At 42.1% G+C, this 13,487-nt stretch overlaps 1 protein-coding gene across 1 annotated transcript in view; it reads right to left on the reverse strand.

Annotated features, from left to right (window-relative positions):
- Positions 1 to 91: 91 nt before the first annotated feature.
- Positions 92 to 13,487, reverse strand: part of LOC137258881 (transmembrane protein 231-like) — a 31,688-nt gene continuing 18,292 nt past the window's right edge. The window contains exons 6-7 of the mRNA XM_067796575.1: positions 7,706 to 7,811; positions 92 to 4,619 (exon numbers count right to left, since the gene is read on the reverse strand). Of these exons, the coding sequence (XP_067652676.1) occupies positions 4,454 to 4,619; positions 7,706 to 7,811 (272 nt within the window). The 3' untranslated portion in view covers positions 92 to 4,453. The remainder of the gene's footprint in view (positions 4,620 to 7,705; positions 7,812 to 13,487) is intronic.

Raw genomic sequence — 13,487 nt, forward strand, 5'->3', positions numbered from 1 at the left:
CTTACACATCTGTGCTAAATTACTGAGTGTTGACATCATGCGTCTGAGAGGTAGCGTTGCAGGAGGGCTCAGAAAGGGAGATAATAGTCAATAAGTTGTAAAAGTTTATTTTGATAAAATAACAGATGTAACACCATCATTCAATTTTCCAATACAGGTATTTAAAATGTATACGAATATTTACAATAGCAAAATGCTCACATACTTTCTACAATCTCATAGCTGGCTATTGGAATATATCTGATGTGATGTCACATGTGTGGCTCATATATTGCCACCCTGGTGGAAGGGTCTTATCCTGTCTTCTGCCTACAACCCAAGCACCAAGTCTGAACTGGTCTGTGGTCGGCTAGATGCCCAGTCTATGATGGCGATTACATGGTTGCACAACTCCAGGTTCAGGTACCAGCTAGTTACCCTCTTGTGACAGTAAACCTCAGGTACTTGGAGCATGGAGGAAAACATCCTAGAGATCCTGGGACATGAGATGGTTGTCGAGTCAGCATTTTCACCAAATGTTTACAAACCCAAAGAGATTGTTAGTGATATCTGCAAGTTCCAGCTCACGTCAGTAGATCCTAACATGCCAAACAAGGGCCTCGTACAAGTTGTGTCTTGGCATACTTTGGCAGATTCAACCAAGTGGTGTGGTATCTTGGAACCCTCTTAGAGGCCTTCCAGCACATTTTACTTAAATACATTGGGTAGCAGTGTTTTCCACTCCCTTTGCAAAAGTGTGTAGTCAAGGGTGCTACATCAATGGCTCCTTCACTCCTCTTCCTCATAATCTAGAAAGAAGACCATGACTTCTTGCAGTACTGGGAGGGAAATGAGAACATCCGATCATACATGCAGGTGCATACATGCATGGGCTGCCAACAGAGTTATGAAACCACAGGAACCTGTTATCGCCATGTAGGTCAGATCTACTCACACGTCATGTAGTCATGTTTATGACCTGCATATACATCTATGGTCTAAGTCTGTAGAGATAACAGGTTCATGTGAGAAACTGGCTGTGTGTTTGACTGTGTGTTTGACTGTGTGTTTGACTGTGGTTGGTAGGCAGCTACCAGAGATAGTGACAAGTTATTCATTTCTCTGTAATGTGTTCAGAACAATGAATGCAGCAATCTGCTGAAACAGTAATAAGGGATGAAGGTTCAACAAATTCCTGATACGAAAATCAATCACAGTTGCCTATTTTTTTTAAATTGGAAGAAATATATCACATCTTCAGCATGTTACCAGGGATTGTGAATATCAGGTTTCACTGAATTCCAGTTACCTTGTAACATCAGTGTGCAGTATGTAAGGCAAGATAACTTAATCATTCTGTATTGACGTTCACTTTTGATTTACGTTCATGCTTGTCACCATCACTGATGTCCAATCACAATGTGTATTTCATGATAAAATGGGCTCACTAGATGCTGGACTACAAGGAGAAGCAGGAGGAATTCTACTACAGTCAAACACCACACAGATTCCTACCTACAGTCATAAAAAGTACAAAAATAGCTTCTACATCATGTATATTAATGTGAAAATGACACTAAACCTTGGATGAATATCAGTAAACTTTCTTCATGGAATGGACGGATTAATTTATAAAAACAAGAATGCATGTACCAAAGAGCTTGTGCAACATTAGCACATCTGAAGGTATTACATCTCCAACAAGAATGATAACCTGGTGCCCTTCTGTCCTGAATCATTTAGAAAATATTCTTCATACAATCAATAGCAATCTAAGTTCTGGTCATAAACACCAAGTTGAACAATGTGGGCAAGTCATCAAACATTCACATATTGACTTACAGACATTGTAACTCACCTGAACTCTGAACACAGCAGCCATACTAAAAGTCAGAATGGAGCTGGGTATGAACTCAGAACAGTCAACATATTTGGGATCAGTGAATGCTCTAATTGGTATCATGTAACTTCACATACCTGCAGCATTTCAAGTTTCACAATGGGGTGTGGTGTCTCATATATATGTCATACACACAAAAGTTCCACTACTCTATTTGTACTAATGCAAGGGGAGTTATGTAGCACTGACACCAAGCTTCACCATGAGTTACATTCCATACCAGACAATAATTATACGCAAATGGTCAATATTTTCAGGTTCACAGGTCTTGCTGTTTCAGAGGAGCTGTCATAAACATAAGTTTCAGTCAGGTGAGCTAAAATTATCTGTGTGAGACATTGGAAATTTAATCATAAATTGTATGTTTATATACTTATCCTATCTTATTGTCTCTTGCTCTTTGACTATGTGTGGAACGTGCTTTAAGCTAAGTTGAAACAAAAGTTGTTAGCCTCTGACCACCCGACCTAGCTCTGTCCCTACCCCGATATCGACACCTGTCAGTCATCACTAAGCTCATGCAGCAAGCTCCACTGCACGTGATGGATGGCCTGTACTTGTCATCCTCCTCTTGGAGCCTTCCGTAATCTGTGATGGGCAGATTGGGTAGGCATCCATAGCATGAGATTGGATAAGTATATAAATATACAATTTATGGTTAAAGTTACCAAATTTTTAAACTTATCGTATCTGTTTCTTCGACCACGAAAGGAGTCTGTAGAATCTGAGTGCAGATTTGGAGTGGATGGGACATACCTAGAAGGTCACCGATGTCTCAAGGAATCTTCCACTTGCATGCGTTGACACTTCAAGATCTCGACTGATCCTTGCATGTGTGCATCCCGACCTATTTTGTCGGTGACATCCTGAATTGTTCCGTTGAATAAAGTCTTCCCAGACCAAGGTTGATGAAACAAGACAATGCGAAACATATCCTCCCAGGAGGATAGGGGGAGAGAACCCCTGCGACGCATTGCCGTCATATAGGAAAAGAAATACGGCAACTGGCCAAGAATAGCTTGAAACTGTTGGATCAAAACCATAGTTGTCCAAAGACAACACATGCTGGGTGATGCATGTCGTTGAGGAAAAGTAATAGATAGAAAATCCCCCAGATTCATATCAAAACTAGACAACAGATCAGCAGGTGATGTGCTTGAGGAAGATGAAGGTTGTCAGCAACCCACACCAAAAGCTGCAGAGTATCAATTTCATCCATGCTAGCATCCGAAGCCACAGAACATGTCACAAGTCAAAGGCACACAGGGAACAGCTACAGGGGAGGTAACAAATGCCGCATTAACTGAGAGAGAGTGTACCCCGCCAACTGTATCATGACTCACTGCAAACCCAGCCGCAGGAAAGGATGTATGCGTTGTTCTAACACCAACAACAGGCAACAGAAGCAGTGCACCAGAATAAACAAAGGGAAGCACTGAAAAAGTGTGTGTAAATCTGGATGTAATACTTGGAAGCTGAGAACTGTGAAGTGCAAGCGTGGCACTGGTAGAAAGCGGTGCACCAAACAAAAGCTCCACACTGGTAGTGAGTGATGCACTAGCTGAAAATGCCATGCCGAGAGAGAGCCACGCACTGGTAGAGAACACTGCTCCAGATGAAAGTGACGCATCAGTGGTATTGACTGGCACACTGGCTGTGAACAAAGAGTATGGGGCATGCGGTACTGAGCAAAGGTGAATTCTGCTGCAGACATAAGTGCAGCGCTGGAAACAACTGGTTGATTCAATGGGTTGGAACAGGCTGGTGAGAGAGCCACGCTCTCAAGTCAGTCTCCTGTCGAAGCTGAAGCGCCGCACTGGAATTGTATGTCGAAGAGGAAAGCATGCCATTGGTCTGTAGCACATGTGACCCGATGACAGATGGAATCTGTCGAGGACATGATATGGCAACCAGAAACTTCCTCTAGGGAATCTTCATTTGGTTAGCGAGATTTTGAATAAGGAGCTGTCAATTTCTTGTGTTGATCAATCTTAGATTTCTTGGCAGAAGACGGGCCATCATCTGTTCTACACCTATCCCTATCAGCGAGACAGCAGGAAGCAGCTCTTCTATATTTAGAGAAAGCCTTATTGTCAAGGCTGGCACAGTGGCTACAATGATGGGCCCAATCACACCTACCTTGACAATCCACGCATAAAGAATATGGATTGAATGTGCCAAAAAGTTAGAGTGGCAATTATCACAATGTTTGAGCTTTTTCCCAAAATGGAAGACAGAGAATTCTCAAGTCATCAAAGAAAGCATGTCCATAGTCTCAGGTGAAAAGAGAGAGAATAACAAGTACAGGCCATCATGTGTGCAGCAGATGACGTGAGCTTACTGATGACTGACAGGTGTCGATATCGGGGTAGGGACAGGGGTTGAGTGGTCAGAGGCCAACAACTTTTTTTCAACTTAGCTTAAAGCATGTTCCACACACAGTCAAAGAACAAGAAGAGAGCTTCATAATGTGAGATAGGATAAGTTAAAAAATTCAGGATATATGGCAGGTGTTGAACAGATTGACTAAAACTATTTGTAAATTCATTTGAAGCAAATGTGCAAGTCATTCGATCACAATGACTTCTTCTCATTGAAAGCACGGTCAACGTGAGTTGTAACAAACTGGTTCTGAAAGATGAAGACTTTTACTCTCTCAAAGACGAAGATAAAGAGGAAGAGAACAGCGATGTACTGTATCCAGCCCCATTTGATGAGGTACCAGAATCCTGGTGTGTAGCTGATGCTGGGTTAAGGATGCAGTTGGTCTGTATGATCTCGAGTACACAAGCCTTTATTTGTTTTTCTGTGAAAAAGTCTATACAAACTGGACTATGATGTTTAGCAATATTTCAACTACTACACACAAACCTGTAAACATTTACATGGTGAAAAAATGACTGGAAGGTGTTTTTTTAGATCAGCAATATTCCAGCTATACTGAGTCAAAATATAAACAACTTCATAATTCATATATGTAAAGGAAAATAAGAGTTATTATAGTGTTATAGTACTGATCTCCAAGCATCGATTGAAGAAAAACCTCAAGGTCGACAATGTGTGATGTTACCTCTGTAACTGAGTTCTGACAGATCTTGGTACATGTCTACACACTCTCAGGAATGAAACCCAGAATTTGCAGGATCTTGGTGCCACTATGCAGGAACAATGGCGCCACCTCACCAATAATGTGTTTACACACATCAGACAGTCCATGAGGAGATGGTGCTTAGAAGTTGTGAATGCACTGGGTGGTCATACATGCTACTGAATGTTTGAAATGTCAGATTTAATTTCTTATAACTTGACATCTTTTTTTGGTGCCTTCTGCCTTTTTATTGATAAATTCTGTACCCACATTGGCATTCTGATTCTCAGTTTGTCCTGTCGACCTTGACAAATAAATGATGACCTCTTCACCACATTCTTGTGTCCTTTCTTTCATTATATTATTTAAAATATGATTGTGAAGTGCCTATACTGGGCACATAAAGAAACTGTGCATTGTCAAACTATCATCACAGCTAATAAGTACGATAATAATGTCAAAGGTACATATAAATTTAACGGAGGGATCATGAGACCATAACAAGTTGGAAGAATTTCAATTGAAATGTCAATCACAATGACATCATGAGTCCACAAGCAGGACAGGGGTCAAACGATCATGTGACAAGGTCAATAATGGGTATGTCCACCATCGGCACTGAGAACAGCAGTGCATCAACGTAGCATAGAACCTATCAAAGGAAGCAAGGAAGGCTTGTGGGATGTCATGCCAGATTCTCTCAAGTTCTGTTCCAAGGTCAAGGACGTTATCTGGTGGATTAGGATGATGGCGTAGACGTCGATCCACCTCATCCCAAACATGATCTATTGGGGAGAGCTCCGATGAATTTGCAAGGCAGAAAGTCAACGTTGTTGTGTTTCAAGAACCCCATAGCAACCCTTGACGTATGAGGATGGGCATTGTCCTGTTGGAATGTTAACTCAGGGCCATGATTTTGCTGAAAAGGAATTGCCACAGGTCAAAGAATCTGATCCCTGTAGCCCACACCAGTTAAGTTGCCCTGAACAATCACCACAGGAGTTCTTTGGCGTGCTCTTATTCCACCCCATATCATCACAGAACCACCATCAAAGTGATTTCTCTCCAAGACACGGACCTGTGTCAAGGGTGGGCAAGGGTTGAGCATTCCAAAGTGACAGTATTGTGTGGAAATTATTTGCTCTGTTTCTCTTTCCCGGAATGCATGTGCAACGACATATTGCACGTCTCAAGGAAGAAACCATTAACACGACATGTGTATGCATGGATACATAGACCTGCCTAACCCACTTGCCTTCAAATTATATTCTTGATGGATAAAAAGTGTATTTTGAGGTGTAAAAATGTTCAATCTCATTAGGAATATAATCTGGCTCCTGCCAGCCTGTCTCCTGAATGTCTGCACTGCAACACACATACTTGGCTCCTTTAGTTGACCTGCTTATACCAGGGATGGAAGTGTCTTTCTAAATAAACTATTGATGAAAGGATAATTTTTGTATTTTCGAATCCTGGGGTTTGTCCATGGCTTGGTTAGTTATGCTGTTGCCATTCGTAAGCAATTGGAATGTATCAGTAGGACTTGGCTATGTGTGTCGATGACATTGATAGACAATACTGGAAGAACAGACAAGGATGTTCTCAATGATGGTTAATACTAAAAGTTGAACTATAGTTTGGAATGAAACTATTTTTGATTAATATATCTCGATTGGTGTACAATCTGCTATGGGGGCATAAAATCATATTTACTGATAAAAAAATCGTACAAAATACGGCCAAATACGCCAGGTAGGCAGATCTGGATACATGTCACTATCCACACAGGTTTGATAAGTTTAGATTTTACATTTTTGTATGCACAGTTTCTTTATGAGCGTAGTATAGTTTGGCTTGGTATACTACACAGAACCCTGTAAACATCTACCAGGTAAAACAACCTCTGGATGTTTTGACTCCACTACCAGCCTGACCACTGTGTTCACTAAAGCCAACTAGGACAGCAAACAATTCCATCCCATCTTTCCCTGTCATCAGACTGGGTGTGTCAACATCAGACTGATTGCATATATTGTAATGGCATGTCACATGACTAAAGGACACAGCTCGTCATTAAGCTGTTGCCTTGATGTTTCCCTATCGACGGGGCAGACCATCAGGTAAAGGACACTGAGTGGAGGAAAGGCCACAGGACAGACAGGCAGGGAAAGGACACTGAATAAGGGAGAGGCCACATGGCAGATGGTCAGGGAAAGGACACTGAGTGGGGAGAGTCCACAGCACAGACAGTCAGGCAAAGAAAGAGTGGGGTGAAGGCCACAGTGCAGACAGTCAGGGAAAGGGCACTGCGTAAAGGACAGGCAATATGGCAGATGGTCAGGGAAAGACAGAGTGGGGTTGAGGACACAGGGCAGACAGGGAAAGGACCCTGAGTTGGGGAAGAGGCCACAGGGCAGACGGTCAGGGAGAGGACACTGAGTGGATGAGAGGCCAAAGGGCAGAATTCAGAGAAAGAAGTCAGAGAAAGACACTGAGACTGAGTGGATGAGAGGCCAGAAGGCAGTCAGTCAAGGAAAGAGTGTGGGAGAGGCCACAGAGCAGACGGTAAGGGAAAAGACACTGAGCATCGGAGAGGCCACAGAGCAGACGGTAAGGGAAAAGACACTGAGTGTGGGAGAGGACACAGGGCAGATGGTCAGGGAAAAGACACTGAGGGAGAGGCCACACGGCAGGTGTTCAAGGAGAGGCCACTGGGTAGACGGTCAAGGAAAGGATACAGGTACACATCTTCTGGGTAGTCGATGTTAGCAGATATAAGGAACGGTCTACCAGTGCCACGCCCACTCTTCCAGATCTTGTACTGATCTTCCAGCATGGTTGATGCTAAAACAGAAATGGTGGATGTTACTTTAATTGTTTATACTTGCTGAATTGAACATATGGTGCCTTTCCATACCATATCACTCTGCACACAACTCAGTGGTGTTGTCATTGTGTTCATTGTAACATACTACTGACAAAAAAATATGGGAACTGATGAAATGACAGTGAATGTGAAATAGGGCTGAATGTCCACTAAATCAAATTTGGACATGACGTTCAATATCTGGTTTGTCCACCACCATATTAGGCAACACATTCACGATTCGGTAACACATTAACGACACCTTGATGGCATACTGCTGGGTGCAGGGTCCCTGGCCAACGCCCCTAGACCGAGAATGTCCAATAGATGTTCAATTGGGGACAGGTCTGGTGACTTAGAGGGCCAGTCCAATGTCTGTATGCCCTCTCATCCGAGATAAGCTGACAATTTGGACCTGATGTGGTCTGGCATTATCATATTGGAATTCAGAATTCCTGCCAATGATTCTACCCAGTGGAGCCACGACAGGACACAAACTTTTGTCAACATATTGCTGACCGGTCAAGGATTCATTAATGATAACCAGATCACCTGTCATGTGTAAACACGCCCCACACCATAACCCTACCACCCCCATATCGATCAAGGTCAATAATTGCCACTCTGGCATACTGCTCATCACTATGGCACCAACAACGTTTTCTGCCATCTGTGAATCTGAGGCAAAACCTTGACACATCTGAGAACCTGGAGTAATGCCAATGGCGCAAAGCCCATCCCTGATTCTGCCTAGCCCATGCCGATCTTTGGTGCTTATGGTGAGCTGTAAGGGTAACACCTTTGAAAGGCCGCCTTGCTTTCAGACAGGCTTGACATTTTTAACGTTTGAGGGTGAAATTAGTTGCCCAGAGTGTGTATGGAATTTCCTATTGATGGCAGGCGCTGAGGTGAACCTATTGTTTAGGGCCATCAACGTTATGAGACGATCCTGTTGTGTCGTTGATTTTGGTCTACCACGCCCAGGTCTCATTAGAATACTGATATACTATCAACAAAAAATAAGGGAACTAGGAAATTGTAATGCAGCAAACACTGAGGTGAAAGGGTGCATTACGGTAGCTTGGCACCCGAACGCAACATCCAATGACAGTGAAATTCCATGTGATGCATTGCCAACACATGAAGTTAACCTCTAAACGTACTGGAGAACTCATAATCACTAATGCAATAGAGTTGAACACATGCTGTAAAATGCATCCAATGCAGTATCTCAATGAACAAACAATATGGAGAATTGGGATGATAGAGGAGGGGGCATCATTGTGTTAAGTTGCCCGAATGTCAAAATAAAAAAGTGTAATTTCAAGCCTGTGAGGCAAGTACTGTCAAACAGGTGGGGTTGCAATATTCTGATCGTGTGAATTCGTTTATGTGTTACTGCATGAATCATTTATGACTGGAATGTCAACCATTAAACTATGCCCATCAGATCTACATTCACCAGAACAAAATGCTGAGAAATCCCACTTTAAGTCAAGTACATTCCTTTTCTGTTACCTGTATTATCATGCATGCAACATGTTAGGAAATTCCATAATATTAACTGTCCAAACTGTTATCTGAGGCTGAAGGCCCGGAAGGACGCACACAGCAAACATTCAGCCTGGCTTGTCACATAGCAGTGTCTATTCTAGAACTGAAAATCTTGGGGGGGGATTTGTCGCCCCCTTACAAAAAAAAGGAGGGGGGATTTGGAAAATGTAGGGGGGAATACCTGTATTATCATCTTTCAAAATAGTGTGGATGTATGAAAGTTATTGCAACCACCACCAGTGAAACTATTGCTCATTTTATTTTGGCTACAATAGTCACATATCATAGCACAAAGCTCATTTCAGGGTCTTGCTGCAGGGTCTCGCGGTTTTGCTCGCCTTTTGATTCACACGTCTCCTTAACAGACGTATCGGTTTGGGGAGACATGGCGGACACTGTTGCTTTCTCAGTGGTATTTTGTGCAAAAAAGTCAGTTATTTTCATTCTTTCGCGTGACATTATTAACGCCAAATTACCATAAACCGTTGTAAATAAGAATTTCGTATTCATTTGTAGTCTGCAACTTCAAGTGATAATATTGTCTGATTTCGAAAACGAAACAAAAACGAACTGATGTTCAAAAAAGATCGACGAAACTGAGTTTTGCAAGTGCTGTACACAAGCATTATGTTTAGAGTTCATAGTCTAACACTGTGAATTAATAAATTAATCAAATCATAACTTCATTGAAAAATGTTATCTATTTTCATACTGATATGAATGGAATTTCGCTTCCCCAAGGCTGATAGTGGTTTTAACCAAGGGAGGTTCCTCTGTTATGTGTACATGTTATCACTCGAACTTGACTCTGGGGCCAACTCCGATTTAAAAAGTCATTCCTTATCAATATAAAGCTTTTTCGCATGTTTTTTGAAAGGTAGTTATGGAGCAAATTACTATCCACGACAGTTTGCCCTCTGTTGTTTTATTAGGCGCGATTTGATCATTATTTGCGTGCAATCACGCGTCCTAGAATAGACACTGACATAGCTTTCACTGTTCCACTATTTCACATCACTGGACGTCATTTATAGCTCACATTTCTGCAACTGTGTTAGGGAAGTCTTATCTGAATCTGGTGGCCAGTGCCTTTGTAGACAGCAGCCTCCACATGTCACACTTGTTAGACTAATTCTAACACTTGCAGCTTTTCTCACCTCCTGCTTAGACTTATCCTGTAACTTTGTTTCAGTCTACTATCTATTGAAGGGCTGCTGACATATGAGACTCTACAATTTCTGTGTATAGTGTGTACAGCTAACTGATGTCATGCTGCCTGATGGTCATGAGTGGAACCTGTGATTGTTCATCATGTCAGTGTTGTTGGTGGCTGTCATATGTATAATTATGTAATTTTCTGGATAAAATTGACTCATGCTTAATTGCTTATCTCCTCCTCCTGGCTAAGGTAGTGGAACACCTGAAATCCCTTGAAGTTCCCTTCTAAAAGAAGCGAATGTAAAAATTACACTCACCCACGAGTTATCTCCCCTCTCACGCACACTGTCAGCTGATCGGCCATGATAATCACTCTCTCCTTATAATCACCCGACACAAGAATATGAGAATTCAGAGTGTCTGGGAGGGGCGGCTGGGAGGGGTTTTGTCATGAGTAAGGATAAGTATAAAATATCAATTTTATTCAGAAAATTACATATTTTTCCTTATCCTGACTCATGCTTAATTGCTTACAGAATCTGACAGGAATGGCGGTGGGTCAGACCACATTGGATTCTGCTGGCTGTATGCTAATATTGCGTCCAAATTTCCTCCCTTGGGAACTTGTAACGGCAATAATCTGATCCTGTTCTGCTAATATTCAATGTAGATTCTGGGGGGATCACATCCAGTTGAACTTGTCTTCTGTAGGAGGCTTTGTCGACTGGCATGTGTTGGCATCAAAGGTAACTAGTGTCCTACTAGTTTCTGAAGCAACTAAATGTCAAGATATAGGAATCAAGACTAGTTGTGACCCTTCTTCATGTACAAGTATCTTCATTATGAGTAAAGGGTCATAATCACTCATGCTAGTCTGTACAAGACGCATGAACTTTCCACCATTATACTCTGCAGAGCATCTGGTTTCCACAGATCACATGATAATTTGGGTGAGTGAAGTCAGTGCCTTCGGGGAACTGTTAGTTGCTGAGCAACAATGAGAGGCCCAAACTGTTGAATGCCAGTGATGTCCTCCCAGGCTATGTCTTGTACGTAATGGTTGGCAAACATCGTGTTTGACTTCCAAAAGCAGCCCTCCATTATAGTTGATAGTGAGCAATTTCCATGTAGCACTAGCGTAGAGGCTTTGTGTGGGATGGATACTTGCAAAAGGTCTAATCCTGTTGCTTTATATGCTCTAAGTATAACAGTTCTGATCCACACGGAGAGAGTGTTGCGGGATACTTCTTTAGGTGTCTCAGTAGATATAGGGATAAATAGGCGCTTGAACTGTTGTCTTCTAGTGTGCAATGTATATCTTCAGTGCTCTGACTGGACATAATGATAAGTCTTGCATATCATGAGGCCCCAGGATTGAAGTCAAGGCTGGTATGCGGTTGACCTGGCAATTGATTCTTTGCGATGACATAGCATCGTAGACCCAAGTGAGCTGTTTCTTGGTGACTTGCATCAAACTTCGTTCGATTAAAGTCTAGAGCATAACATTCTGACATTCTTGCAGACCTCTGAAATGACATAGATGGCATAGATAATCTGCTATCTGAGGATGAGTCGCCTTGATCGCTGAGAGTCCATTCTTCAAATCGTTTCCATTTGTCATCATATAGTGTGCGAGTGGATTTCAGTGAGGCTATGGTAACTGACTTTTGCTGCTCTCGGAAGTCGGGACGAAGATTGGCTTGCCATGCGCTGGTTTTGTGTGGGGGTGGATGAGAAGATTCTTCCACTCTGGTAGTTGTAGTGTTGGTTGTCCTAACTCTTCTATAAGTGTTGGAAACCAATCTCTTCTTGGCCAGTAGGGCATGACCAAAATCATTTGTAAGCGCCTCGTTTGTCTGATTTTCTCAATGACTTTCAGTAGCAGCACTGGAGGGGGAAACGTATACACATATAGTCCTTCCCACGGGATGATGAGAACGTCTGTTTGTTGAACCATGTTGCAAATAGATCTATTCTTGGCAATCCGCATGCTTGACTGATTAGTTGAAACGCTTCCCGATGCAGCATCCATTCTGTTGGTGATGGACGAAGAAGACGAGATAGGGAGTCTGCCATGATGTTGCAAGCTCCTGGTATGTGACATGCTTTAACTTAGAGGTTCAAACTGTCGACAAGGTCGAAAGGTTGAAATGTCAGGTGTAGTTGAGATAGTGATCTCGTTGACCTTTGTTAATGCAGAAAGCCACTGTTGAGTTGTCCATGTGGATCATTAATAGCTTGTCTCTCTGTGATATTGACCAGTGGTGGATGGCATGAATGACTACTTTCATTTCCAACTGATTGATGTGAAGAGCCTGTTCCTCTTTGTTCCAGATTCATGCTGCTACCTCGTTCTCTAGATGAGCTCGCCATCCTTGCGGAGATGCGTCTACACAGAGATGATTGTTGAATACCGGCTCTAACATATAAGTTCCTGCGCAGACATTCGATCAGCGAGTCCACCAAAGCAGAAAGGACTTCACACTGTCTGAGAGCAAAATCTGACTTCTGTTCTTAAGACGAAGATTAAAAAAAACATTGTGATGGACGCAGCTGTAGTCTTCCTCTTCTGGTCATATCTTGCGCTGAGGTAAGTGTTGGTTACTCGTCACTGGGAGTGAATACTAAAATACTATTTTTGCACATCGATTGAATTAACAGTGGCAAGGTTACAAAACCTTCTTCTGAATTATTATAATAGTTTATATAATGAATCAGAGACATAAATAGCAATACTGTATTACACCCATGCTCGTACAGATTTGAAATACACCAAGTTACTAATTTAGACCTAACTCAATTGTGACTATTGACTTTTCATAATTCTAAAGTTGATAACAATACATAATCGAATATGAAGTGATAACTTTTGCATCGACTCATAATATATATATACATAATATATATTACACATAAACCATACAACCCTAACTGACGCATTT

The sequence above is a fragment of the Haliotis asinina genome, chromosome 12, assembly GCF_037392515.1.
Source record: "Haliotis asinina isolate JCU_RB_2024 chromosome 12, JCU_Hal_asi_v2, whole genome shotgun sequence".
Lineage (NCBI taxonomy): Eukaryota > Metazoa > Mollusca > Gastropoda > Lepetellida > Haliotidae > Haliotis > Haliotis asinina.